The 26,732-nt window shown below is 47.4% G+C and overlaps 1 protein-coding gene across 2 annotated transcripts in view; it reads left to right on the plus strand.

The window, feature by feature from the left end:
• KIF5B (kinesin family member 5B) overlaps positions 1 to 26,732 on the plus strand; it is a 1,711,571-nt gene that overhangs the window by 1,498,107 nt on the left and 186,732 nt on the right. For both annotated transcript variants that reach the window (XM_069648059.1, XM_069648058.1), the window contains exon 24: positions 4,862 to 5,078. In XM_069648059.1, coding sequence (XP_069504160.1) covers positions 4,862 to 5,078 — 217 coding nt within the window. The remainder of the gene's footprint in view (positions 1 to 4,861; positions 5,079 to 26,732) is intronic.

Genomic DNA, 26,732 nt, shown 5'->3' on the forward strand with positions numbered 1-26,732 from the left:
CATGGGGTCAGTTGGTCCCACCAACCCAAGGGAAGAAGTCGTCCTTTCCACGCTTCTCTAGTCGATTCGAAATCTGGAGCTTCAGCACTGCAGCAGGGCTTCACCGGGTAAACCAACAGTCCAGGAGGGTGCAGCAAGCTTCTCTTCCAGTTTCTTCTTCGGTTCCTTCGTCCAGTGGTCAACTCTGCCTTCCTTACAAAAGACCTTGCCTTTTATGCAGATTTCTCCCATTCATTCGCAGCCTAGCTGTCTATCGCACAGCAGGGTGGTTGTCCTCCAAGGACAGCCAACCAGCTAATCACATTTGGGTGCATTCCTGTAACCAAGGAGACAGGGTGTTTTGGGAACCTCCCTCGCTTCCTGCTCTGCGAGACACGCTGGGGCCAGAGACAGGCTTCACCAGTGAATCCTGCCAAAGACCAAATGAGCAAAGGGACCAAACCTGGTTTGGCGCGCAGAGTAAAACCCAAGAAAGACCTCACAAGTAAGAAATGGCGAAAAAAGAAGACCGGGCCATTTTGACAAAATGGGCACCCATGGGTGCAATACTGCAGCTGAGGATCTAGCCTGTGGTAAACACGCACAGTGGTAGGAAAAATAAACCACTGCCACCAGCCATTAATTGTAGTGAGGGTAACATAAAGATTTTAGAGGAGAAAGTAGACGAAATGCCATGTAAGATGGTGTGTGTACTGGGTCTATAAAGAGTTAAAGGTAAGTAAAGTCAATTTCACATGCTGTTTGAATTGGACTGCTTCTTTACACTACAGCAGGGACTATTCCCGTAATTGCAACATGTGGTACCTGAACCTTTAACATTTTTCATCTGAATGACAAGACACTACCTAATGAGATTCTCTCAACACTTACGACTCTACACTTAATATTCTAAAATCTGAGAAGCTCATAATCTCTCTCACATTTTGCCTTGAGGACGACCAAGTGTCGGTGTAAACACGTGTCGGCTGTACTAATACAATCATTAAAAGACTTTCTACTCATTGGAACACTTATTTTGTATTGAAATTAACATTGAATCTTTGGACTCATGTGATAGGGAAAGCGCTGATACCATTAGCCCCAATTTGTTGATGTTTCCTGTAAAGTCAATTTCACTTTACTGCTCTTGGAAACAGTAGTTTATCCAAGAGAAGGTATTTAAACCTTAAGAGAAATCCAAAGGACTTCTCTGTAACACTGCACTGAGTGTGCTCTGTGTCACAATACAAAAGGTGATGCCTATGGAGTTTGTCAGACTCCAAAACCAAAAGAGAAACAAATTAGATAACAATGCATATGAGAGTGAGAAAAAGGTCGCACTCACTCCAGGATAAAGATTAAAATTCCTGAAGTCAAACAAAAGAGCCAGGGGTGTCTAAGGTAGAAGTGAATTAACACAAAAATCAGAATTCTCCCCAACATAAATGTGTTATGGGAGTGTGCAATGCAAAAAGGAAAATCAGCGTTCAAAAGAAATCTCAATATGGCTGAGTAAACTCCCTGCCCCACGTTTTTGTAGCACGGGGGTAAGGTGGCACACTTGGACCTTGTGACACACTCTGGCTTCGGACACAAGGATGCAGTTAATTTCGTGGACCAGGGCACACTTGGCCTTCCACGAAAAGTCACTAGTTTATCCGCTGGACCTCTCAGCTTTCTCTCGCTCCAGCGCAGGTCATCTTTTAGCTTGTAATACAGTTCAACAAAAGTTTGTTTTTTTCTGGTTACCACAATTCAGTACATTTTTACCTCTGCCAGGCTCAAACCTTTCAATCGCACCTTCATAGGCTTCCCTCTGTCGAGCTCAAGCCTCATTTCACTTTCCTTCCGCTGTCGAAGACTTTCTAAACTCTAAGGCTTTTGCTCTTACCTCGGCATGACCACTTCGACCTTCTTTCCTCAAACGTCACTTTTTCTCATACTACACTAAGCCCTCTTGGTAAATGTAGTTTCGAGCACAGTACTTATTTCCAAGTACAAAGATATCTCTCACATCCAAGTTTCCTTCTGCCGGATCAAACCTAACAGTTCAAATCTTGCATCTGTTTCTTTCTTTTGCCGCCGCTTCTGCCGCATCAGACATTTCACAGAGACTTTCAATTGGGCAATCTTCTTTCGCTGGACCACTCTGTTACTTTGTATCTTTAATTTACAGTAATTTGCTTTCTCTCACGTCTTATCGGCACACACGCAACCTTAATTTGTTGGATACTGTTGCCATGAAGTTTCATTTAACACAAACCAGACTTTCATTGCTTTCATCCACGTCTGTGTTAATTCATTTTCGTCTTTCAAAGTTTTCATCCTAAAGTCAAGGCTGATCCCACAACTGGCAGTGCACCTCCCCAACTCTGCTGTTCACCCAGCAGGGTGGCTGCCATCCTTGAAACACAAGAGGTATGTCTCTTCTCTCTGGCTGGGCTTCCTTGCGCAACCTTCAAAGCCCTACGGAAGTAACAATCTTTTGCTGGAGTGTCCAAGAATTCTCTGTACCGCCTTCTGTCGCTCTGCTCCACCTGGTTCGCCGTCGCCCTGGAAGAACTGCTCCTTCTCGTGGATCGCCTTGCTCTGAGTTAAACTACAAGAAAATGTGTCTGGACTTCGAGTCCCATAATGCAATGTTCTTATTTTGCTCCTACTTCGCAAGGTCCCCCTACACTCAATTCTGGGTTTTTTGGGAGCTGCAGCAGTTTAAGGGGATGATTGTTGAGGTCAGGGTCTTGCCACCTGCCCCTCAAAGGTCTGAGCTTTCCTATTCCACCCAGGGAAGGAGCTCTGGTTTGTGCACTGCCAGGTGACCCCAGCTGCCCCTTGTTTGGCTCCCTGGAGTCAGAGCTCCCTTGCCATACTGCAGCCTCCTCTGTACTCACAGGCCCAGTAATTTGGCAGTCCTACTTGCTCCAGGCCTTCCAGGGTCTCTCCAGCTCAGGTTTCTTCCCCTGCCTCCTCCAGCATCCGCAGCTCGCTCAAAGTGTGCATGTGTGCTCCACCTTTTATACTGACTGGGAGAATTAACAGGAGTCAAGTGTGAGTGGTTGTCCAGCCCTGCCTGACTCTGCCTGACCTGGTTAACAAGACATGATGTAGACTGTCCATAGGAATACATGGTACATTGGCTCCTAGGGGTAATCTTTATAGCTCCAGTTTGCCTCTTCTTCATTCCAGTGGTTTTGGGAAAAAACAGTGGGGAGGAATTATGGGAGTTGTAGTGTTTCCGAGTGGTGGTAGGAAAATTATTTTAAAAAGGCTGTTAGGAGAAGGGTAACAATTTTGGTGCTGTAAAACATGGGATTATGTGTTCTCCTTTTCCTGGTTCTCATACGCCTCCCTTTTGTGTTGGTACCTGTTGGAATTGGGGAGGGGCCAGTGGTATAAGATTCCAAATGGTGTTTGGTAGGAGAGGGAATGTCTGGTAGGGAGGTGTTAACGAAGGTGGGGCACAACCTTGTGACTCCTCCTCCCTCTCTGGTCCACTTCCCAAGTCTGGACCCAATAGCAATAACCCCTTCTCCCCAGCTGCCACCAAAGAGGTTACCAAGGGGATTGATGGGGGGGGGGGCCTTGGGTTTTTCACAGTCCGCATAAGCCGAGTGCCATACTCACACGGCTCCTTTAGGTTTAGAACATTCACTGCTGCTACAAATACCATTCAATTTGCTACAAATACCGTTGGAGAGTCTGGTCTTTCTTTTTGCGTAACGCACTGTTCTGCTATTAAGTTAGATGGTTGTATAGCCCTCACAGAGGTTTGTGCAACTATCTCTGTAAGGATATCCATTCTTTAAAAACAAAGCAGATGCTTCACCATTTTCAGTGGGCGCCCACCCTCTGTTTGTCATGTTCGGAGTACTGCATTTACAATTATCTTGCTGTTGGATTTTCCATGCCCTATACAGGCAGGCCATTGGAAAACCAACCATATCTCACTGGGGATTGTCATGTGCACCCGACTTGCTAACAAAGAGGTGCCGGAAGGCATCGATTTGACCAGTTGTCTGGACATCAGAGAGGTTGCCACTAGATAATTGTTTAAGACATTTTCCAAACATGACTGAATCTTTGGCAAGGAGGGCGCCCCTTTTCAGTAGTTAGGCGTATAGCAGTTTCTTGTCTAGCATATTGTTTTTTGTGCATATTTCTAGGCACCTTGTCTTATAGTATTGCTTTTCGAGCCTTTTACATATGAGAGGAATCTGTTGCTGTAAGCGTTCCTTCAGCAGGACAAACTGTTCCTCTTGATTAATGATCTTTCTGATGGATACAGTCTTCCTTCCAATCTGTCAGTTGGATAACTATGATTATCTGAACCTGTATTAGGATTTTTGTGGCGTTTCACTTTCACATCCTGCACAGTGGCTGAAAAGAAATCGGGTGAAACCGAGTTATGGGGTAGCACTTGTTCTTATTTATAGAACAAGCTAGCAATGCCATTCATGTCATAATCCATCCATGAGTTCGCTCCAACGCCCCTTGGTGACTGTTTTTTAGTTAATTCTGTTCCTTGATATATTTCAAAGATTAGGAGTCTGTAGGAGGAAGATTGTATCCACAAGAACAGAAGGAAAGACATTTATTTTTCTCTTAAGATTATCTTCCCTTTGCAACCTTCTCTTTTCCTACTTTGGTTACCAGGGCATTTTAACCAATATAAATGAGAGAGGGACACATGTACTTACGTTTCCACTGCTTACACTGACCTGAAGTAGCTGGTGTTCATTGTTATATTGGGTGACTGTGGCTATGTAAAGATTTTCTTGGGGGCCTCTGTCTGGTGAAGAGGAAGGTTTCAAATGAAAAGAATATTTGAAAAGAAAAATATTTTATTTATGTTTGTTATATATAAGTATCATTTTAATTTCAGTTGGTACGCGATAATGCAGATCTTCGCTGTGAACTTCCTAAGCTGGAAAAACGACTTAGAGCTACGGCTGAGCGAGTTAAAGCCTTGGAGTCTGCTCTAAAGGAAGCCAAAGAAAATGCATCTCGGGATCGTAAGAGATACCAGCAGGAGGTTGACCGCATTAAGGAAGCCGTAAGATCCAAGAATATGGCACGAAGAGGACATTCTGCACAGATTGGTTAGTAGCAAACTAAGTTTCAGAGTTTCTTTCAAGTATAGTTTTGCTAAATCATATTAGCCTGAATGGTTTTGCACCCTCATTCAGAGCTTGCACTTAAAAAGTTACACTTTTGCAATCGCTTTTAGATGTCCTAGCTGCTGCCCGATTGATTCAAATGTATTTTCATTGAAAATCTGCTTCTTCTTCTAAATTACTTTTGACCTGTCCAAGTACCATCTAATGGGTACTATTTCCTTTGAAGACTATCTTTTTCAGCCGCCAAACTGTGACCTCAGAACTTCCATTATGGCATCAACTATTCTCAAAGCCCCAGGCAGTTGTGCTCCACCAGCTGTTGGTGATCTCATCCTAGCGCACACATGGCACAGAATTGCTCCTTAGTCTTTTGTGTACTAGTCATTGGTGCACAAATATTTTAATTGCAAACCTTTTTGTTTAGCTTTTTTCCACAGTATGTAAGTAAGACTAACTCTACACTTTGTTGTGCGTAAGGGTTCATCATAGTTAGTTAAGAAAGAATTTCTGTTTGTTACTTTTCCCCACCATAGACTTCCATAGAACCCCCAACGTGTTGCTGTTGTTTTGAACCTGCCCTGACTTTTGGAGGCAAATTAAGCCTTTTTGCCTCACTTGCATTGCGAAGCGCATCTCTTTTGGGGGCACTTATCAGTCCCTATGTCTATCAGTGCAGACCCTGTATTTCATAGTGGAATATCTGGTTTATTTTTCCCTGCACACATTACTTTACAGTGAAGTTTAGTGATACTTGGTGTCCCTTTTACTTCTTCTTTTGCAACTTTATATAAATTACTTGTATGTTGTGTCCAAGCCTGGCTGGGGACAGCAGATAGTCTTCTACCATGTTTTTTATATTCTCACGTCCACTTTTGCATTTTACAGCATAATGCCTTTTATAATACCATATATTCTAAAATCGCCATGACATGGGATTTCACCGTGTCATTTGACAATCTTGTCTTTTAGCCTTCTTCCTACCTCTTAGGGACAGATTTGCCAAATAGGGTAAGCTGTGTCCTGCGCAAAGGCTCTGCTTTCCAGGGCAAAGCAGTGTTAGGTTTGTCTAGATGATGGACTGGGACTGTCCAGTCCCAATTAATATCCTGGGCAAAGTGTGTCTGTTGCTCAGGAAATGTGGGTGGTGGCCAAAGGCTGTCCATGATTGGACGGCCCTTGCCAGTTTGAATGGTGCAGATCCGTACCATTGGTGGGCATAGTGGCGATTCCTGGATGAAAAGAGGACTCGTGCAGCCATTCTGCAGATAGTTATGGAGTTAATCCCCTTCATAGAGGAGCATCATGTTGAAGACCCAGAACTCGTTGTTGCAGCCATCCAGCATTGTCGTCTTCAACCGTCCCGGTGAAGCACTGCTCCTTTGCTAATCGCCAGAAGGCCTTCATCTGTGTTTCCCAGGAGAATAGCTCAACGGCAACGTGCTTGCCATGGAAGCAAGATGACACGGAGCAACATGGGTTTGATCCCTGGGTCCGCGCTTAGAAACCTCTGGGTATTAAGCGCGTTATAAATAACCTATCATATCATATCATATTTCAACCCCTTCATCAGGGTTGAGGGTACAACCAGTCCCCACCCCTGCTTGAGGATTCTGTCTTTGAAAGCAGTCCGGAACCATAATTTGCGCTGACCAGCTTCCTCGTGGGCTGCCTCACTGCATCGATCTTTGGCCTGAGTTTGGACTTGGGACTCTGTATACCCTTGACTTGTGAAACAAGAGGCCTCCTCTTGCAGTTGTTTCCGCCATGATGGTAGACTTCCACCGTTTGATCACGGTGGCCTTCACCGATTTACACCTGTGTTTTGTACTGGTGATCCTTTTTTCATTTTGCTAGTGTCATCCAGCTCTCCAGTGCCAGGAACAGTTTCGCCAGAGCATGGAACCACCCACTAGCCAAATCTAAATCTCTATGCTGAAAGTGACCTCTGCATCAGTGACTCCCCTACGCCACCACCAATGGAAGGAACCCAAACAAGAAACATAGCGGTCCCTGAGTGAATCAGAGTACAGGGGGTGTCTTAACATATGTGTTTCTACCCCCTATCTGCATGGGGTTTGTTAGGCAGAATTGCAGGCAGTACCCTCTGGGAACAGCACACACACTTAGGACTACAGGTGTAAGCAAAATCCAACCTTTAGTCTGTACCACACAGTTTTGGTAGCAAGCTGAGCAGCCATACTTATCTCAATAGGGAATGTGAGCAGTAGAAGTTACACAGAAATATCACAATCACAGTGGATCAAGTAGACAATTACACTCAAGGTCTCTTGGTAAAACACTTATTAATTTATTACACAATCATTTAGAAAACATTCACTAGTAGAAATCAACTCAATATTAAACACCAACATACTACAGCACACAATTCTAAGTTGTAGTGTCTTTGAGCTCCCCTGAAAAAGGAGCCACATGGCACTTCAATACTTTTAAAATAAGAATAAAAAGGCAGAGCTTTGTACAAGGGGTTAGAAAACACTTCTTTCAGATAATGCAAAGGTTTAATGTACCAGGAGGTTCAGTTCAATTCAATCGGCCAGGCCAAAGTCAATAGTCTAGTGTTCTTGGATAGGACAGCACAGTTCTGGTACAGAAGGAGAAGTCTTTGTAAACGTTTTTAGAAGTAGTTTAAATGAAAGAAAGCAAATTATATGCTGGGTCACAAGCTGATTAGGCCTGCAAGTTGGGAAAGTTTCACAAACTTTCACCACGAGAGTTAGAATCTCTCAACCGGATGGCACAGTACCTTAAAGTGAAGCAAAAAGATGGAGCTGAAGACGTTGGTTCCTGGCAGTTCCTGCAGATCTCTGTTCCTGAGCCTCAGTCGTGGGGACAAGAGGGAGGATGTCAGGGGGACTCCTGCACTGCACAAGATCTTCGTTGGAGCAAACAAAATGGCGTCACTTCAGCTCAAGTAGCTGTGGCTTCCAAACAGAAACTAGTGCCCTTCTCCCTGCTTAACCTTAATCAGCTCTGAGAATGGTATTGTAAGGGATTTCAATCCGGCACTCGTCCCCCCCCTTTGTCCCCCCCCCCCACTGAACCAGGAATCGGGCTGGTTTGCAAAGTTAAAATATTTATTTATGTAGTTCACAATATAATCACACTATGTTTAATGGGTATACAATGATCACCAATGGGGTGATGTAACACTAAGCAAACTCTTAAATCACAAGGAGTAATAGTGAGCAAAACAGTTCAGCACATAAATAACTTGTGTGTGTTCAAGTCAAGTAGCAATGTGGTTACTATTTCCCCCTGCACACCCCTCGACCCCCCACCCCCACCAACAAGCAAGGTAAAGAGATAGGAGGAGAGAGAGCAGGTATTCAGGAATGCAGAATTCAAACAAAATGTCAATCCCAATTCCCCCCCAGCAACACCCAAGAGAAACAGAATTGATTGGCAAACTGTCAAAATGGTTTTAAAGTTATCTTAAGAATGGATTGGGGAAAACACTAAATCTAGTTTAAATCGCTGAAATTGTTGAAATTCTAATGGGAGCCGCTTTAGATAGTTAGACCAACTCTAGCAATGATTTGACACTAATAAGCAATGTGAAAACTTAGAACTGAGGTTGGTTGCAATCAAAAGCTGTTTTACACATGATAGAAATTTCCTAAAACAAAATTTTCTGCAAACTTTTCCATGCGCAGTAATCACGATTGCGGGAAAACTATGTGGATTTGTTTCTAGCATAAAATTTGAGAAAGTTATTGACGTTTTAGTGGAGGTTTTTTTTCAGAGATAGGCACAAGAATGGGAAAACAGGGAACGCTTTTAAAAGACAAATGGGATTTCTTTATACTAGATTATGACTATAGAAAAAGAAAATGCCACACATGCATCTCAATCCTGGCCATGGCCCCTTCATGTGGTGGATAATCAATTTCTTTCTGGGATTCAATTTATTTATTCACAACACTAATGATTTATGATTTTCGAAAACATCTGAGAGAAACTTAGCACAAGAAAAGCTCTGACAATTCAACAATACTCCTAACACTACCGGCTCTGAATATAAGAGAGAATGGGTTAAGACCGGGATTACTATGGACAGTACATATGCTAGTGACACAGTCCTATCAATTGATACTCACTATCTGGGTTTCAAACGGAACCTCAGGGATTCTGGCCCTGGGACAGACTGCTGGGCACACCGGATTGGACTGGGTCAGCAATGGGTCTGGTCACAGCTCGGCACAGGACTGGATTGGGTCTGCAATGGTTCTCTGGTCACAGCACAGCACAACAGGATTGGATCTTTTGGTTCTGGTAATAATTCTTTTAGCAGGAAAGCAGTTAGAGCACAGCCTGACTGTTTCTTTGGTTCCCCTTAGATTTCTGGGGTTCTGGACTTTCAAGGCCTAGTTGAAAATGGTTCAACTAATGGAATGGGCCTTTCTGCTTGCCAAGTTTCTGGAGTCAGGAGCAAGGAAAATAGATGGTTCTCTTGCAGTGTGCTCCGCCAGGATCAGGATAGTGGGTGAATCTGTGTGTCCTTCTAAGTCCTCAGCTTTCTCTATTTATGCATATGATAAAGGGGGTGTGTGCTGGATTATCCTAAGTGTGCCCCTTAGGCCGGCGATTGGCTAGAGTTTTTTCTCCCTTGATTGGAGAAGAAAACAGGGTGTCAACGTGATGGTGTCGGTTTATGAGTCCGAGAATCCTCCCCTTGTCCCTTTGAACAAAAAATCTACTTTTAGTACAATACAAATTTACATGTGTGCAATCTCTATAACAATCATATATACAGTTTACATATTTTGTGTAGCATCTATTCCTCCAATCCCTGTCGTTGTAGGATCTTATGTCTGCTTTTGACAGAATTTTGCCCTTTTTGTCCGGAACACAATATCTAGTTTATCCGAAAATGTGTACAAATGTGCGCATTGAATATGGGCATAAGAGTATGAAGTTTCGTGATTTTGCCAAAATACATTTGGTGTAAAACCATATTTTCTGCTGTTACTTCCCAGAACATCTCCCAGAGTTCTGGCTTCTCTCAAAACGTGCATCCAGGAATCACATTAATAATGCTGTTATTTATTAAAAATTTTACAATTTTACACAGTAATTTCTCAGTCTTTTTCAAAATGTGCTTTTGGCTTTTAAGTAGCAAATGGTGGTTTGTCTCCGCCTCCTTCTCTTGCTGGCAGCTCAGAAGCATTCTCTGCCCCTTCCTTCTGGGAGAGGCCGTTTATGACTCTTCACACTCTGCATATCCTTTCAGCCAGAGGAAGTCCATTGTCCTCTTCCCCTGCAGCCCCAGTTCTCCTCCCCTGATTTAATCATCACAGCGGTGTGATTTCCTGGTGGGGTGAAGCAGAAGGGAGATGCCTAGCCTTTGTGGGGGGAAGCTGTGGAACTGGTTTGATTGTTTTAAGGCAGGCTCAATTTAAATGTCATTTTGTTACGTTTTTTTCTTGGTTTAAAACAAACTTGCAATTTTCAAACAGGCAGCTAGAACACTTATTCCAGCTTCTAAACCATGGGATTTAAATAGTTACAACCTAGGTTACTCTTAATAACAGGTCACTTAGTTTTCAGATATTTGATTTCAGTTGCACAAGTTTAAATCTTATCTGATGCAAGCTACGGACAACTGTCATACAGGCGGCCGCTGGTACTGCGCCCAGATTTTGGCAGATTTCACAGGCAGGCACATTTTTGCTGTGAATGTTTTGATGACAAATTCAGCTTTTCAGGACATTGTCTGTTCATAATGATTTCTTGAATGAAGTGACTAGTAACACCCAGCAAGAATATTGGATGTTTTATGGTGTTTTGGACCGGCATTCTGCAGTTTCAGCAACCAAGAAAAAGATTTGAAAATAAGATTCTGGATTCCTTTCAGTAAAGTAAAGCACTGCTTTTCATCTGTGCTCCATTTTTACTTGCAGCACAAACAACCTTCTACATCGGAGAGTATCCCTACCACTGTTCCCACAGGTTTTCCAAGCGCCACCCAATGGACCCCTGAACAATTCGACAAAGTAATGCAGAGATTCTCCAGCATGGGGTCTGGCATGGATTCACATGCTCATGAATATTCCCCGTTGTCAGGCTGGGAATTCTCGGTAAAGAAAAAATCAGTATTAGTTTAGTTTCTGATCAGTCTTTCTTAGTAGTAACCAATCGCTGGTCTCTGGGTCATACTGCCCCCAGCGAATGACTGCCCTCTCCCTAAGCCCCGCCTCTGGCAGCCATCCTCAGATTTTTACCGCACGTTCAAGTGTTGGGAGTCCTCGTGCAGCTTTTACTGAGTTTTGTGCTTTTTCAAAGAGATTTATCTCATTTTTCGGTTTAATTGAGCCTCAAGCTCCACCGTTTCTACTTCCGATCAACGGTGACCCTTTTCGGATTTATCTACGCCCCTCAAGGGTGAAGTTTTCATCGAGTTACGCTTCTTGGAGGATTCCAGAAGTTTCTGAGGCCTACCTCGCGGACAAGAACATCATGGCCCAGGAGAAGCTCGACTCCCGGCAAACTGTTCAGGATCTGCCCTGGATGCAACCTGCAAAATGTGTTCAAGGAGGACAAGCATTCAAAATGCCTTTACTGCCTCCACAAGGACAAAACGCACGTGGAGAACGACTGTGCGTTTTGCATGAACATGTCGGATCGGACTGAGGGATCGTCGGACCCGTCTCTCCAACTGGCTGGAAGGCAAGAACCCAGCAGGTGAGAAGAAGTCTGAGCGGTCTTCTAAGTCCTGTGAGGGCGCCCCGGCAACAGGGGCCCAACAGAAGGCAAAGCATTGTGAGTCCGCGGGCACCGGGAGCGCCGAACGGTCGGGCTCCTCGGCTGCCAGGCAGGGCGCACCTTCACTGACGCCATCAACCGCGAACCAACGCTCTGGCTCGGGGAAGAGAAAATCCGAGAACCCAGCTAAGCTTCTGGAGAGGCCCCGGTCGATCTCGAAGGATCAGGCCGAAGGGGAGCGAGGCCGTGACCCTCCCCCTAACGTGAAGGCCTCAAGCGCGCCCAAGGTGGTGAAGGCCTTGATCCCGGCCATGACCTCGATTGAGGGAGTCGCTGAGGCACTGGCAAAGCCTATGGAGGCTATCCCAGTGGTGGCGACCTCGGGGCCCAGAGTTTCGCTGCCTCCGCGGAGGTAATCCTCTTTTAAGCCCATCGAGAAGACCCCCGTGAAGACCCCCGGTGGAAAAAGAGGGGGGGGGGTGGTGACCGTTATGGACACGGACACAACCTCCGAGGAGGAACTGACCGAGAATTTGAAAGAGGCCCGTGAGGGTACGATGAGAGCGAGGGTGGCAACGACGACGAGGTTCCCGTGGAAGAGGAGCAACCGTCGCAGCCCGAGCCGCAGAACAACTCGGCGGCCATTTTGATGGCAATCCAAGCCTCGTGCATGGATTTAAGGACGGGACTGCCCCTACCCCCGACTGACGACCCAGCTGAACCGGCTCCGTCGGGAAGCCCTCCAAACAAGAGGAGGAGAATTCATCCAGTGCCCCTTCAGCCCTCACGGCCTTCTCAGCCTTTGTCACCCTCCCTGGTCCCGAGGGATGACACCGGAACAGACACGGCCACGACAAGGACGGATGACGACGGCCTCGACGACGGGACTGACCTCCCGTCTCCTATTCCTCGGGCGTCTCCTCCCGACGAAATTGGCTCCTTCCACGCCATGATTGCCAGGGCATCCAAGCTTTTTTCAGCTCTGCCCCGAAGAGAAGGAAGGCTTTCTCTACCAACGGCGTGAGGCCAAGAGGAGGACGGTCCTCGCGGTGCAGTTGCTGAATGACATCTGTGACGAGGGTCCTGTCCACAACGCCTGCCAAAAGGGACTGGTACAAGAAGTAGTACCCTGTCCCCGACGGCGCCCCTTTGTGCCTTAGGGCACAACCGACCCCAGATTCGGTCGTCTTGGCAGCGGCCAAGAAGAAAGCGGGGGGGGACTTCGGCTTCAACTTCCCTACCGGACGGCGAGGGAAAGAAACTAGATGCCATGGGACGACGAGTCTTCTCGTCCGCAGCAACGACGATTAAGGCGGCCAACGCCTGAGCGATTATGGCTCGCCACGACAGGGACTTGTGGTACAAGATCTCCCCCCCCCTGTTGGACTTCCTCCCAGACGACAAGAGTGCAAAGGACCTGGCGATCCTACAGGAGGGTGAGGTGGCGTCGGACCACGCTATAACTATGGCCACGGACATTGCCGACACCGGTTTCTGCCAGTTTGGCAACAGCGTTTGCCTTCAACGTCGGGGGTGGCTCAAGGCGACGGATTTCCGCCAAGACGTGCAAGCCAAGGTTTTGAACATGCCCTTCGACGGGAACAATCTGTTCGGAAAGACAGTGGATGAGTCACTGCAGGCCATCAAGACCGACACTGAGATGGCTCGGGCCTTGGGAGTTCTGCAGCAACGGCGTCCGCCCTTTCGGAACTCCGGAGGCAAGCAAGTTGCCTCCAAAGGATTCAGCGGCGGCTCCTCGGCCTACCGTCAGGCGGCCCGCTCCTCGTCGCAAGAAGCCTACAGGGGACGAGGCAAGTCAGGTGGATCTCGCCGTCGTCGCCAGGGAGGCCAAGACAGCAAGGCTCCTTCCAAGCAAGACTGAACCGCCCGGTGCGTCGGGCCCCCACCAAAGCACCCCGGTGGGAGGCCAGCTGACGAAGTTAGTCAGCGTGTGGGAGTCCATCTCCACCGACCGTTGGGTGCTGGATGCCCTGGCCCACGGGCACACTCTGAAATTTCTAAAGAAGTGCCCCCGAATTCCTCCTGTGGCCAGAAAGAAAAACCACGTCCCTCAACTGCTCTTAGAGGTAAGGGCGATGCTCAAGAAAGGAGCCATCGAGCTCGTCCCAAAGAGGCTCCGGGGCTCCGGAGTATACTCAAGATACTTCCTCGTCAGAAAGAAGATAGGAAGTTGGCGCCCCATCCTGGACTTGCGTCGGCTAAACAAATGCATCAAGGCACAGAAGTTCCGGATGTTCACCCTCCAGCACGTGCTGGGCCAGCTGGAGGAAAGCAACTTCTTATCGTCGTTGGATTTGGAGGATGCGTACTTTTACATCCCCATCCTAAAAGGACACCGAAAGTTTCTCAGGTTCGTAGTCCAAGGGCGGCACTACCAGTTCAAGGCTCTCCCATTCGGATTGAAGTCGGCGCCCAGGGTGTTCACCAAGTGCCTTGCACCAGTGGCGGCGCGGCTGCGCCTGCAGGGGATCCACGTCTACCCCTACCTGGATGACTGGCTCATCCGAGCAGGGACAAGGGAACTCGCCGTCGAACACGCAGCAAAGACCGTCCGGCTGCTCACGGACCTAGGATTCTCCATCAACTTTTCCAAATCCCACCTGGTTCCGTCGCAGGTCGTGCTGTTTCTGGGATCCAACCTCAATACAGTAGCGGAGTTGGCCTCGCCGTCGGAGGAAAGAACGCAGGCCATCCTGGGAAAGGTACAGCGTTTGCTGGCAACGGACGTGGCAAGAGTGAGGTCCATCGAGTCCCTTCTCGGGATGATGTCCTCTTGCATCTATGTGGTGCACCTGTGCAGGCTTCGGATGCGTTCTCTGCAGGAGTTCCTCGACGCCCGTTGGATGCAAGCGACGGGCAGCTTTGAGGACAAGATCTCGCAAAACAAAGTATTCTGCCAAGCAATTCGATGGTGGGGCACCCGCGCGCATCTAGCAGCGGGCACGCACTTTCAGACCCCAGCATAACAGGTGCCGGTGACGACAGATGCCTCCCTGGAGGGGTGGGGAGCGCACACCGGAGATCTTCACGCGAGAGGCCTGTGGCTCCCGGAAGAGAGGCCGCTCCACATCAACATACTGGAGCTCCGAGCAGTGTTCTGGGCCCTCAAGTCGTTCCTTCCGTCCCTCAAGGGCAAGGTGGTGAGGATCTTCATTGACAACACCACCACGATGTTCTACATCTGGAAACCGGGAGGAACCAGATCCCCAGCCCTGTCCAAGGAAGCCCAGGATCTGTGGCACTGGGCCGTTGCCCAGGGGATGTTTCTGGTACCTTTTCATCTAGCAGGGATAAAAAACACCATCGCCGACTCACTCAGCAGGGAGCTGCGCTTGTGCCACGAGTGGGAACTACGCCAGGATCAAGTGGATCAACTCTTCCGGCGATGGGGCAAACCCCAAATCGACCTGTTTGCGACGGCGACGAACTCCAAGTGCCAGAGGTTCGCCAGCAGGTTCCTCCAGCCGAGGAGCATGGGCGATGCTTTCTCGTTCCCCTGGGACGGCCTGTTCCTGTATGCGTTCCCTCTGTTACCGTTGCTGCTCAGGCTCATCCACCAACTCAAGAGGTCCCGGTGCAAGATGATCCTCGTCGCACCGAGGTGGCAGAGACAGATATGGTTCCAGGACCTTCTGGACTTGTCAGCGTCCCCACCAGTCAAACTGTCGACAGACGCAGATCTTCTCTCCAGAGAAGGAGGCGCCATTCTTCATCACGACCCGGAATCGCTGAACTTGCAGGCCTGGCTCCTGCAGCACTAGAGTTTGGAGGGTACGATATCCCGGCTGACTGCAGAGAGGTTCTTGCAAAGGCCAGGCGTCCTCAACTCTCAAGTGCTACGGACACAAGTGGAAGAGGTTCTCTGTCGGCTGCCGTGCACAGAAGATTAACCCCCTACGGATTACAACCCCTCAAGTGCTACCGTACTTACTGTCGCTGGCCAAAGCTGGACTAGCTCATGCTTCCATCAAGATACATCTGGCAGCGATTTCCCAATACACCAGAACTGCAGGACGGTCGTCCCTGTGGTCTCATCGCCTGGTTAAGGAGTTTATTAAAGGACTGTTCCGATCGTTCCTGCCAGTGAAGGGTCCAGCCCCGGCGTGGGAGCTCAACGTGGTGCTAACCAGGCTCATGGGCCTGCCATTCGAGCCCTTGCATTCGGCTCCGTTGAATTTCCTGTTGTGGAAGACAGCATTCCTTGTGGCCATCACCTCTGCACAACACGTGGGAGAGATTCGGGTCCTTTCCTGCAAGCCTCCATACTTGACTTTCCACGAGACGAGGGTGGTGCTGAGAATGCACCCCTCCTTCATGCCCAAGGTGCTGTCGGACTTCCATCTCAACGAGTTACCAGTCTTTTTCCCGTCGCCTTCGTCGCCGGCCGAGAGGACTTTGCACTCGCTGGATGTAGCTAGAGCGCTGAAGTTCTACGTGCACCGAACAAAGAGTTTTCGGAAGACATCAGAGCTGTTTGTGAACTTTGGACCTGTGAACCAAGGGAAGGCTCTCTCGAAAGCTTCCATTTCCAGATGGCTCTCCGGCTGCTATATGCACTGTCACCGGTTGGCAAACCGACCGTTGCTCGGCCGTCCGAGAGCCCATTCGACCCGAGCCATCGCTGCTACCACGGCGTTCTTGTCTGGTGTGCCCCTGCTGGACATCTGCAGGGCTGCTACGTGGAGGTCGACGCACACCTTCACGAGATTCTACTGCGTCGACCGGGATTCCAGGGAGGATTCCAGAGTCGGCCAGGCAGTGCTGCGCAACCTGTTCTCTTAAGGTGAGCTTGGTGAGGAGGTAAGAGATGCTTAATGTTGAATTTTATGTAATGCTTAATGTTGAGCCTTGCCACCTCCCGTGTTTGTGCATGTGTGTACTGATATGTATTCTTATATTCACGAGCATGTGAATCCATGCCAGACCCCATGCTGGAGAAGGAACAAGTTACTTACCTGTAACTGTTGTTCTCCAGCATGGGTCTGGCATGGATTCACATGCGAACCCACCCGCCTTCCCCTCTGCGGCTCTTCACTTGGTCATACTGCCACTTCACGTGCTACCAAATCTGAGGATGGCTGCCAGGGGCGGGGCTTGGGGAGAGGGCAGTCATTGGCTGGGGGCAGTATGACCCAGAGACCAGTGATTGGTTAATACTAAGAAAGACATATCAGAAACAAAACTGATACTGATTTTTTCTTTACCGAGGATTCTCAGCCTGACGACGGGGAATATTCATGAGCATGTGAATCCATGCCAGACCCATGCTGGCGAACAGTTACAGGTAAGTAACTTGTTCCATGTCATGCTTTGTCTTTTTGGATCGTCACCCTGATCAACTGCCCAACCTCCAAGGCCCCCTGACAGGGGGAGGCAGCTAAAAACCAACCTGCTGCCAAAAGACCACGATTAGAGACTGCCCAGCCCAGTACTTCACACGGCACGCCAGAAGACCTATGCTACATTGACACTTCAGGCTCTCAAGATCCTGGTTCAATAGAAGATCAAAGAGACCAATGGGACCTAGATGACAAATACCAGTATTATGATGTCGTCTACATCATAAAATCTCTGGACCATCATGACCAACCCGTGGGTGACGCCTCGGTGGATAATCAGCTGCAGTATATTGAGCTCCTTTTAAAGGCTGCCGAACATTTTAAGATCGATACCCAAGAGGCACAAGTCGACAAGGACTTTGTAGAGGACATTCATGGGGACAAGAGGTCTGCAGCACAGTTTATACCACTTCTGCAGTCCATCCAGAGGTACATTTAGCCTTCTTTACTTACCCCCAACCTTACAAGGGCAGTTAACCCTCATATTGAAAAGATGTTCAGACCAGCCCCTTCCGACACATTATACATCTTTACGTAACTACCACAAGAGAGGGAGCGGGCACGCCCTAAGCCTCTTCTGAAACCCCTCCTAACAAGGGGAGTAGAAGGATATAAACACTGGGCAGGAAAGTAGCTTCCTTGGCTGCATACCAAGTAAGGATAGCTAATAACCCCATGCTCTTGGCAAGTTATAACTGCCGTAAATGGGACAAGACCTCACAACAAATTGAACAATGGCTGAGGGTAAGCTGGTAGCAAATTGCATCCTGGAGAATAATCTGGACGCATCAGATAATAAAGGCTGTATAGTAGCAGAGGGTACTCCCCATTAAGCATGGCTAAGACAATCTGGCTTTAAGCTGGAAACTCAAGCCACCCTACTTAATATGCTGATCGAAACAAATGCCTTTTTTGGAAAAGCAGTCAAGGACGCACTGAAAAGTGCTAAAGAAGAGTATGACACCCTCAAGTCGTTGGGACAGCTTTACTAATAACCCATTTGTGCAGAGAGGCGCACTTAATGCACGCCGATTTCAAGGACAAAAAACTCCCAACGGTTCTCTAACTATAGTCTGTCCTCCCAGCTAATTTTTCAAAGGGGGCACAGAAAGTCTAGGTGTAGAGGCAGCACCTCCTCCACCAGAGGCTGCACATCCTCCCCCAGCAATGACCACACACTCCAGCTCCAATCCCATGCCTCTCCAGTAGGAGGTCGCATTTGTCATTTTACCCACGCATGGGAGGGGGAAATCATGTCAGACAGTGGGTTCTTTGCACCGTAGCGGGAGGCTATTGCATCGAAGTCATACAGAGACCACCCAACCACGTGCCAAGACAAAGACAAACCACATAAGAGGAACAGCGCATTCTGCTAGAAGTGGTCAAAGCACTGTTGGATAAGGACGCTATAGGGATCGTCCCGGCAAACCAGGTAAACAAGGGTATCTATTCAATGTACTTCCTTGTGCCAAAGAAGGACTTTACAGTGCGCCTTGTCCTAGACTTGCGCCCTGCAAACTCACATCTCAAGCCACAAAAGTTTAGCAGGACAACGCTACAAGAAGTAATCACACTTCTACAACAAAGGGACTACATGGCAACCTTGGATATGAAAGATGCATAGTCTCCTATTTTCAGTGTTCCCAGCGAACATAAAATTCATGCGCTTCAAAATAGCAAATCAACACTACCAATTCAAGGTGCTCCCCTTCGGCATAGCCTCAGCTCCAAGGGTTTTCACCAATTTATTAGCGGCGTACTTACGCAGACAATCAATCCCAGAGTATTCTTATCTGGACCACTGGCTGATAACAGGAGAATTCCCTCAAATATGAAAGCAAAATACCCAAAGAACAATCAACCTTCTGTTCCAATTGGGGTTTTCAATCAATGAGAAAAAATCAAGCCTCGTTCCAAGCCCCAAACCAAGCAGTTCCTAGGAACTATCATAAAGACAAAAGAGAGGCTTTCACAATCCTCGAGTACAAGCGATAATTACAACTGACACTTCACTCTCCGGACGGGGAGCCCATTACCTTCACCACACAGCGCATGGCCTGTGGATACAGGCCACAGCCCAGAACCACATCAACCTTTTAGAGCCACTAGCGGTACTCAAAGCCCTGCAAGCTTTCCAGCTTCATCTAACAGGCCAAATGGTGCAAGTCCTCACAAACCGCACCACTGCCATCTTTTACATAAACAAGCAGGGAGGCACACACTCCCCAAGTCTGTCCAGGCTAATCCAGAAAATCTGAAAGTGGGCATTGAAGCAGAACATGTTCCTAGTGTCTCGACACGTTCTAGGGGAACTCAATTCTCTAGCAGACTCTCTAAACAGAGATCCTCTACCCGAGGAACACGAGTGGCAACTCAACAGAGGAATTCTAGGCAATGTTTTCTCCCTCTGGGGTTATCCTCCTTTAGACTTGTTTGCCAAAAATCTAAATGCACTGTTAGGCAGAATTGCATGCTGTACCCTCTGGGACCACCACATACAATTAGGACTACAGGTGTAAGCAAAAACCAACCTTTTGTATAAACCTGTACTACACAGTTTTGTGGTAGCGAGCTGAGCAGCCAGGCTTATCTCAAGAGGGAATGTGAGCAGTAGAAGAAGTTACACAGAGGTATTACAATCACAGTGGTTCAAGTAAACACTTACACTCAAGGTTTCTTGGTAAAACACTTATACATTTATTACATAATCATTTAGAAAACATTCACTAGAAGGAGGCAACTTAATATTCACAAATATACTTCAACACAAAACCAATAAGTTTCTGAACAATTTAAGCTCCCCTGAAATAGGAGCCAACAGGCATTGCAGTCATTTTGAATGGGAAGGCAACATTACAAATTAATAGAATAGATCACAAATACTTTCTTAGGCAGTGGAAATAGTTATAGTTCACTAAAGGACTTGATTCAGTTTGATAGGCATAGGGCAAAGTCAATGTACTAGTATCTTGGATAGGAAAGAGCAGTTCTTGAAGTAAACGGTAAAGTCTTTGCAAAAGTTCTCAAGTAGTTTGTACGAAAAAGAATCATATGTTGGGTCACAAACTGATTAGGCCTGTAAGTTGGGAAAGTTCCACGAACTTTCACCGCGAGAGTAGCGTTCTCTCAATCGGGTTGGCACAGTACCTTAGTATGAAGCAAAAGATGCAGCTGAAGACATTGGTTCCTGGCAGTTCCTGCAGATCTCACTGTTCATGAGTCTCCGTCGTGGGGGCAAGAGGGAGGACGTCGGGGGACTTCTGCACTGCACGGGATCGTCGGAAAACACTGACAAAACGGAGTCACTTCAGTTCGAGTAGCTGTTCTTCAAGCCCACAAGATGGTGTCCTCCCCCCCCCGGTTAATCCTAACCAGCTTCGAGAATGGTATCCAGGTGGCTTACGAGTTGATTGCTCCCACCAACTCAAAGGAAGAAGTCGTCCTTGAAGGGGCTTCTCTGTCGAGATGAACTTGGCAATTTGGACCTGCAGCAGGGCTTCACCGGGCAAACCAACCGTCCAGGATTTGCAGCAGCCGTCCTCTTGCAGCTCGTCTTCGGTTCTTTCGTTCCAGTGGTCGACTCTGCTTTCCAGTCCAGGAGACTCGCCTTTTACCTTTAAACAGTTTTCTCCCTTTCATTCCAGCCTAGCTGCCACTCACCCAGCAGGGTGGCTGTCCTTGCCTGACAGACAGCCAGCCAATCATGCCAGAGTGCATTTGGGTCTCCTAGGAGACTAAGCAGAGGGAGTTTCGGGTACCTCCCTCACTTGCTGCCCACCCCAGACACTCAGACGCCAGAGGATGTTTTCAGTCCTGAATCCCACCAAAGGCATGGAAACAAAGGGACCAAACCTGGTTTGGCGCACAGAGACAAACACTAGAAGGACCTTTCCAAAAAGAAATGGCGAAAAAAGAAGACTGGGACCTGTTTAAACAAAGGGGCTTAAGGCGCCATCTTGAAAAACATGGCTCCCGCAATTTTTAGCTACCGGTGTTCGCAGTCGGGACAAATCATGGTAGTTTGTTTTAAAACCACTGCCACCAGCCATTTCGATAGAAAAGGGTAGCATTTGACTGCTACATGAGTTTCTAGCCACAGGAAATACTAGGTAACCCCTCCAGCACTCTATAGGAAGATAGTGTATGCTGGCTCTAGGAATTTAAAAAGACTAGTAAAGTCAATTTAACCTTACATTCTATGGGAAACAGTAATTTATCCCAGAGAAGGTATTTAAACCTTTGGGAAGTCTAAAAAGACATCCCTGTGTCACTGACCTGAGGGTGCTGTGTAACACACATGAAAAGATGCCTATGGAGTTATCTTAAAACTCCATAATCAAAGAGCATAAGAGTAAAACATACATCAAAATACATGAGTGGGAAAAAAGGCTCACTCTTTCCAGGTAAAACAATCAAGTCCTCAAAATCCAGCAAAGTTGCTGGGGGTCTCCAAGGTGAAGGAAATTAGCACACTTATGAGAATTCTCCCTAACACACACATTGCCCAGACTTATCATCCAGGTTCCCCCAACCCAGATCAATGGGGGAACGCCCTGTGGATAAGCTGGTCAGGTAAATTTGCTTATGCTTTTCCACCAATTATGCACCAGTAACAAACTGGTTGCTCCTATGTGGGCGAGTGTTAGGGAGAAGGTTAATTTATGTGCTAATTCCCTTCAACCTTAGAGCCCCAGCTCTTTTCCCCCACTTAATTTGAACCGTGGTGTCAGTGAGACCTTCCTCTCTCTCATGTATTACCTGATTTGGATTTTGTCTTTCACTGTTTTTGGAGTCTGACAAACTCCATAGGCATCAGCTTTTTGTATGGTGACACACACCACCTTCAGTGCAGTGTCACAGAGAAATCCCTTCTCATAAGGTTTAACTATCTTTTTCTTGTGTGAACTACAGTTCCCAAGAATAGTGAAGTGATTGACTTCACTTTTTGTAATAGGTCCAGCACACCCCATCTTATGTGAAGTGGTGGGGGGGGTTACGTAGTAGACCCTTATCCTACTTTCTCATGTAACATTTGTATGTTACCCTCACTACTTTCAATGGCTGGTGGCAGTGGTTTACTGTTTCCTACCATTGTACTTTTCTACCGCTGGCTGAACCCTCAGCTCCAATACAGCACCCAGGGGTGACCATTTTGTCAAAATAGCCCCTGTCTTTTCTCGCCATTTTCTGTTTGTGAGGTCTTTGGGTTTTACTCTGTGCGTTGGGAGAGGTTTGAGCCCTTTGTTAGTCTTGCCTTTGGTGGGCTTCAGCCCTGAAGCACGCCCCTGGCTTCAGTGTGTCTGGAAGGACATGATGTGAGGGAAGGTCCCGAAAACTCCTCGGTCCTTTGTCTCTAGGAATGCCTGAATGCAACTAGTCCTGATTGGCTGGCTGTTCTTGCAGGACAGCCACCCTGCTTTGTGATCGACAGCCTAGGATGAGCATGAATGGGCCTGGCCCTTTGAATTTCCCAGTGAAGCCCTACTGCTGTGCTGAACTCCTCACCTCGATAGAGAAGCTCCAGAGGAAGCGACTTCTCCCCTTGGGTTAGTGGGACCAACTAACCCTGAAACAAACTCCACTGGACCACCATCCCTGACTTGCTGTGCCTCTCTGTTGCTTCGGAAGCCCAATGCCAAAGGTTGAGTGTCTGTTGTCGAGTGCAACGTCTGCCGTGGAACAAATCCAACTAGAAGCTCCAGGAGACTCCTAAGGACCCTCCAAAAGCAGGGCCTCCAGATCCAGAGTCCCCTCGCCAGATTACAGGACAGAGGGAGCGAAGGGAGTCCAACCGGAGTCCGAAATCCGCAACGATGCTGTTTGCCAAGTGCTGGAACCGCAAAATGCTGCTGAACCGAAAAGGGCCTGCAGCTGCCAACGATCTCAAGTACTGCCACAGGAGCCTTCCAATCGTCTTCCCTCTTGTCCCCACGACTGAGGCTCAGGAACCGGGATCTGCACCGATGTAGCAAGACAGAATCCAGCTGGACCACTCTTCTTCAAACCAGAGGTACAGTTTAGGCTTGGGGTACTTACCTTATTGCCTTTAGCCACGCTCATCTCACTTGGGAATTGCCTTGTCTGACCCTTTGAGTTGATTCCAACTCTCCTCTCACAGGATTCACAGCGTGTGACCCTACAAGTGATTTTTCTAAAAACTCTAACTTTGTGCAAGACTTCCAAGAAGTGCATCAGATCATAGACTGTGTCCCAAATGACTTTGGCTGTCCTGGCTCCCTGAAGGCACTATTCTAGTCCATCGACTTTGATACTGTTTGTCCCTCATTGGTGGTAGCTGGTTGTATACTGTTACTGCTGGGAAAGGATTATCTAGACTTCATTGGAGGATTTAGCTGTCTTCACATGTACTGAGAAACTGTCTACCTTTTTCATTCCCTAACCTTTCCTTTCTGCGACCTCAGAATCTGCAAAGTATACTAGTGTGATTCATAAATACCATTACTGTCCTTGTGATTGAAGTCACCTCAGGGTGTAGGAATTGTGTATGAAGCATATCCAAAGATTATCCACTAACTTGTTTTGATTCTGAAAAGTAATAATTTTAAAGTATATATATACATGGTTACACAAATTGCCTTTTTAAAGAATGCTCATTTAAAACTGATGTTAAATAAATAAATATCTATTTGTAACTGAAACCTTGTGTGTAAGTGTTACTTAGTTACTTGTATTAACGGATTTCATTTGTACAGCTCTACAGCTCACATTTACCCCTCTTGAAATAGGACTGGCTGCTCAGTCACACTACCAACTTGTGTAGTACAGACCTATACCAAAATGTGGGTTACCTAATACCAAGCAGATAAGTGTTGTGCAGTCGGACACAGTGTGACTGCACCAATTCTTACCTAACAGCGAGACATCCTTTGTTTCCACATCTGCTCAACCTGGCAATGTTCGAACCAATCATACTCCCATGCCCCTAAAACATGCAATCTCAGAACGGGGGACAACATTCCATCCACAGTCTATGCATTTGGCGTCTTGGCTCCTGAAGTCATACAGTTTGGACATTTAAAGTTTGGACATTTAAAATTACCTCAAAGGTGTATTACAATCCTCAAGGAGGCACACAAACCTTACACCAGGCACTGCTACTTCAACAAATGGAAATGATTTGTAATATGATGCTGATCAAAGGATGTAAACCCTATTGAATGTACTCTATCACACATTCTTCACTTTCTTGCTAGACTCGGGCCTAGTATTTAGCTCCATCAAGGTTCACCTAGCGGCTCTGTCTGCATACCAACTGCACAGAACAAGGTGTCCTGGTGGAAAGTTCCTGTTAAAGCTTTCATGGAAGGAGTAAAGAGATGTTACGCCCCCATTTCCAACCCTCCTCCAGGTTGGGGATCTTAATGTTGTACTCTCAAAGCTCATGGGTCCACCCTTCCAGCCTATGTACAGATGCAGACTCAAACATCCAACATACAAAGCAGCTTTTCTAGTAGCCATCACCTCAATAAGAAGGTTTAGTGAGCTACAAGCTTGGAAGGCCCTTTCCTTGTTATCCACAAGGACAAGAACACACCCTAGGTTTTCACCTAAATTCATATCCAAGTTCCATGTTAACCAATCCATTGAACTACCCGCTTTCTTTCAAAATCCATCCAAATTGGCAGAGAAAAGCCTCCATACACTGGATGTAAGGAGGGCAGTTTTGTACTATGTGAACAAAACAAAACCGCCAAGAAAAACAGATAAACTGTTTGTATGAATAGCACATGGCAGTGAAGGTGATCACATTTCAAAGAATGCCATGTCCAGATGGATAATTAAATACATACAGCTCTGCTATTCCCTATCAAAGAAAACTCAAGTACAGGAGCTACTTTGGCGTTTATTGCAAATGTCCCATTAGACACCATTTGCAAAGCAGCTACATGGAGTTCCATACATACCTTTACTCTGCATTACTGTATTGACACACATTCTTAAGCAGATTCACAGGTGGGACAAGCAGTGATAAAACATCTATTTTCTGACGTACCTTCTAACAACCCACCTCCTTCTCCAGATACTGTTTGCTAGTCTATGCATAGTATGTGACCTAAGCAGATCCCCAAGCCTCAGAAGGGCTTCATTACTTACCGTAATCGTATTTCTGATGCTTGTTAATCTGCTTAGAATCACATGCTGTGCATATGGTCTGACATCCAGTGGTAACCGCAAAGTATTGCATCTTGTCTTTCGGGGTCCGAAAGGGGCCGTCGGCATAGGCGTGTCTAAAACACTATCCCTATTGTGACGTGTGTAGTACCCAAAATCCCTCACGCGCCGAGGTCCCTCCGATTGTATTTTTCTGCCCAGATAACTGGTCGCCCTATAGCAGAGCTCTTACTAGAGACATTGTTTATCTTTACCAAATTGTCAGTTAATTCCCTGTTAAGTCACTTCGCCAATAACTACATCTTTGACAAAGACTACGGGGGAATTGTCTACAGCTGTGGATTTCGGCACCTAAGATCCGGCGACCGGCTTGACCACGTGGTCGGGCCCTCTGGCCGGCCTATACAGTAGGGAGAGTGGAGTCGGGGTGGCCATATTGTTTAGTATGTCTTTCCTCCTTTCCCCTCTTTTCCCTGTTGGTCTGGTCATCCTTCCCTTTGGCTATGGAAAGGACTCCTTTTAGATTATGCCCTAAGTGTAGGGTCAGATATCCTTGGAAGGACGAACACAGGACGTGTAACGCCTGTCTCCCTCTAGAGCACGACGAGAAGCGGTGTGCGGCGTGTAAACTCCTATGGCCCAAGACCCTTAAGGAGCACTGTGTGAAGCGGTGGGCCGCGTACGGTATGTCAGGTGTGGATAACCGCCCCTCCCCCACCGCCACACCAGCCGAAAGTGATGGGGGGGTACTTTGGATGACCAAACATCCAACGCGGTTGTTATAGACCTTGAGGCAGACACTTGTAGATCCGCCACGCCCATCGCTGACCCTTCCAGGCTCGATACTGGTCTTGCTACAGGGACCACATCCGGCGACAGGGGCGTACAAACGCATCGCACTAAGCACACAACCCCTAATCCAATTTCGACGTCTTCGTCGAAAAAGGCAAAAGCGCCAACAGGGCCGCCGAAATCTTTGCCGGTTCCCTCGGATCATTCTGATCCAAAGCCTTCCCCGCATTCGCAGCAGCGTATTGCGACTGGGCAATCAAGACAAACCAAGGGCGCTACTCCAAAACCTACACGCGTCGAAAGTTGGGAGTCAGACGCTTCGATTCCCAAGGTCTCAGTAGGCCCGATAACTACGGCTAGGCCTCTACCCGGAAACCCGACCGCTAGGCCTCCTGGTGGCGCGGACGGGATTCCTACTGCCGACAAATCATCGGAGCCTTTGTCTCTCGAAGATTCGGCAACTATCCAAAGCAGCATCGGAAGAATCGCAGCAGCGGTGGGCCTTATTCCGGTTCCGCCAAAGGTTATGGGTCAATCTGCGGAAACGTTTTCGGCAGATTGGATTCCCGATTCCGATGAGGTTTACGTAGATAGTCAAGAGCCTCTCTCTGATGCCCTTAGAGGTTCC

The sequence above is a fragment of the Ambystoma mexicanum genome, chromosome 2q (genome assembly GCF_040938575.1).
Source record: "Ambystoma mexicanum isolate Mex_15411 chromosome 2q, UKY_AmexF1_1, whole genome shotgun sequence".
NCBI classification, from domain to species: Eukaryota; Metazoa; Chordata; class Amphibia; order Caudata; family Ambystomatidae; genus Ambystoma; species Ambystoma mexicanum.